The sequence below is a fragment of the Plectropomus leopardus genome, unplaced genomic scaffold (assembly GCF_008729295.1).
Source record: "Plectropomus leopardus isolate mb unplaced genomic scaffold, YSFRI_Pleo_2.0 unplaced_scaffold26778, whole genome shotgun sequence".
Taxonomy (NCBI): Eukaryota; Metazoa; Chordata; class Actinopteri; order Perciformes; family Serranidae; genus Plectropomus; species Plectropomus leopardus.
Window position 1 is genome coordinate 1 of NW_024629132.1, and position 1743 is coordinate 1743.

General features: G+C 46.2%; 1 protein-coding gene across 1 annotated transcript; it reads left to right on the forward strand.

Moving 5' to 3' along the window:
* Nucleotides 1–242: 242 nt before the first annotated feature.
* On the forward strand, nt 243–1609 carry LOC121937595 (putative tRNA (cytidine(32)/guanosine(34)-2'-O)-methyltransferase). Its single transcript, XM_042480927.1, has 7 exons — nt 243–393; nt 549–618; nt 725–845; nt 959–1037; nt 1127–1179; nt 1251–1304; nt 1409–1609. Exons 1-7 carry the CDS (start codon nt 273–275, stop codon nt 1571–1573), a joined length of 663 nt encoding a protein of 220 aa, XP_042336861.1. The 5' UTR covers nt 243–272; the 3' UTR covers nt 1574–1609.
* The last annotated feature ends 134 nt before the right edge of the window (nt 1610–1743 follow it).

Below are 1743 nucleotides of genomic sequence, written 5' to 3' on the forward strand. Positions count from 1 at the left end.
TTTTTTTTTGTGAATTAGAAATTGTTTTGGGGGGGCAGATTTGGGCTGCATGCGGTAAATTGAGTGTCACGGTTGTAAGCAGAGGGCCCAGGTGATATTTTCTTTTGTAACCAATTTTTGGACCAATACTAAGAAATAACAATTTACATTATAAGGAATAAAAAAGAGTGAATATATAAAAAATACTAATCCAGGATAGATGTTTATTACAAAAGTATAAATGTGGCTGGTGTCTTACAGGTTCTGTGCCATCAGAGGGGTCAGAGGTCAGGATGGGTCGCTCCTCTAAAGACAAACGGGACATTTACTACCGACTGGCCAAAGAGGAGGGCTGGAGAGCGAGGAGCGCTTTCAAGCTGCTGCAGCTCGACCAGGAATTCAACCTGTTTACAGGTGAGACCCAGTAATTCACCTAACAGGGTCCCACCTGCAGCAGAGCCACCCGAGGAGGGCATAACTGAGTTTGCTTCTGCCTGTACCCCTTTTCCCTCTTTTATTAAATGTCTTATTAGTAAAAAATGTATTTATCATTGGTTTCTCGTCCTCAGGTGTGAACAGAGCAGTTGATCTGTGTGCAGCTCCAGGCAGCTGGAGTCAAGTCCTCAGTCGCAAACTCAGGTTTTATTTATTTTGTTGCTTCTTTATTAAAGAAATGAATATATATAATCACATGGCATGGAATTTAGTGGATTTAACTATTTCACTGTTTTGTTTTTCCACTCAGAGGGCAGGAGGAGAAAGGTGAGAAGGCTGAGGGGGGTGAGGAGGTGAAGATCGTGGCGGTGGACCTGCAGGCCATGGCTCCTCTACCAGGAGTCACTCAGATCCAAGGAGACATTACCAAAGTGAGGACGCAAACAGTGAACCAGTGACTCTGATCGTCCCTTTTCACTCACCAGCCAGAGGAGGACACTGTCCTCAGCCGTGCATCACATGACCTGTGTCTTCTTCCTCTCAGGTGTCGACAGCTCAGGAGATCATCCGCCACTTCGAGGGTCAGCCGGCCGACCTGGTGGTTTGTGATGGAGCTCCAGACGGTGAGACACTCACTTCCTGTCTGCCCTTACTCTTTCTTAAATGTTTTTAATTAAGTGGTTTGACGTTATCTTCTGTTCTGTTTCCATAGTAACCGGGCTCCATGACGTGGACGAGTACATCCAGGCTCAGCTCCTATTGGCTGTGAGTACGGACGCGTGTTTATGATCACCTGTCCATCTGTGATGTCATACTGACACCTGTCTGTCCCTCAGGCTTTGAACATCACGACACATGTCCTCAAACCAGGAGGGACGTTTGTGGCCAAGGCAGGTCCAAAAATTTAATGCAGTGTTGCATTGTGGGCCGTGGACACTGTATTAACCCCTCATTGTCCTGTGTGTGTGTGTGTGTGTGTGTGTGTGTGTGTCAGATCTTCAGAGGTAAAGACGTGACTCTGCTGTACTCTCAGCTGAAGATCTTCTTCAGTGGTGTTACCTGCGCTAAGCCTCGCAGCAGCAGGAACTCCAGCATCGGTGAGCTGCTGACCAATCACACGGCTCAAACAGGAGACAAACTCCGCCCCCAGCTCGTGTAGTGATTGTTTATACACCTGAGGCACTTGTGCACAGAATATTTGACTAAAAAATCTTCCAAACTAATTTGTGTTTATTTTACCGCATTGATTTACATCTGAAGTTTTGGTGTTTGACAAACGGTACTCACAGTATCTGTGTGTGTGTGTGTGTGTGTGTGTGTGTGTGTGTG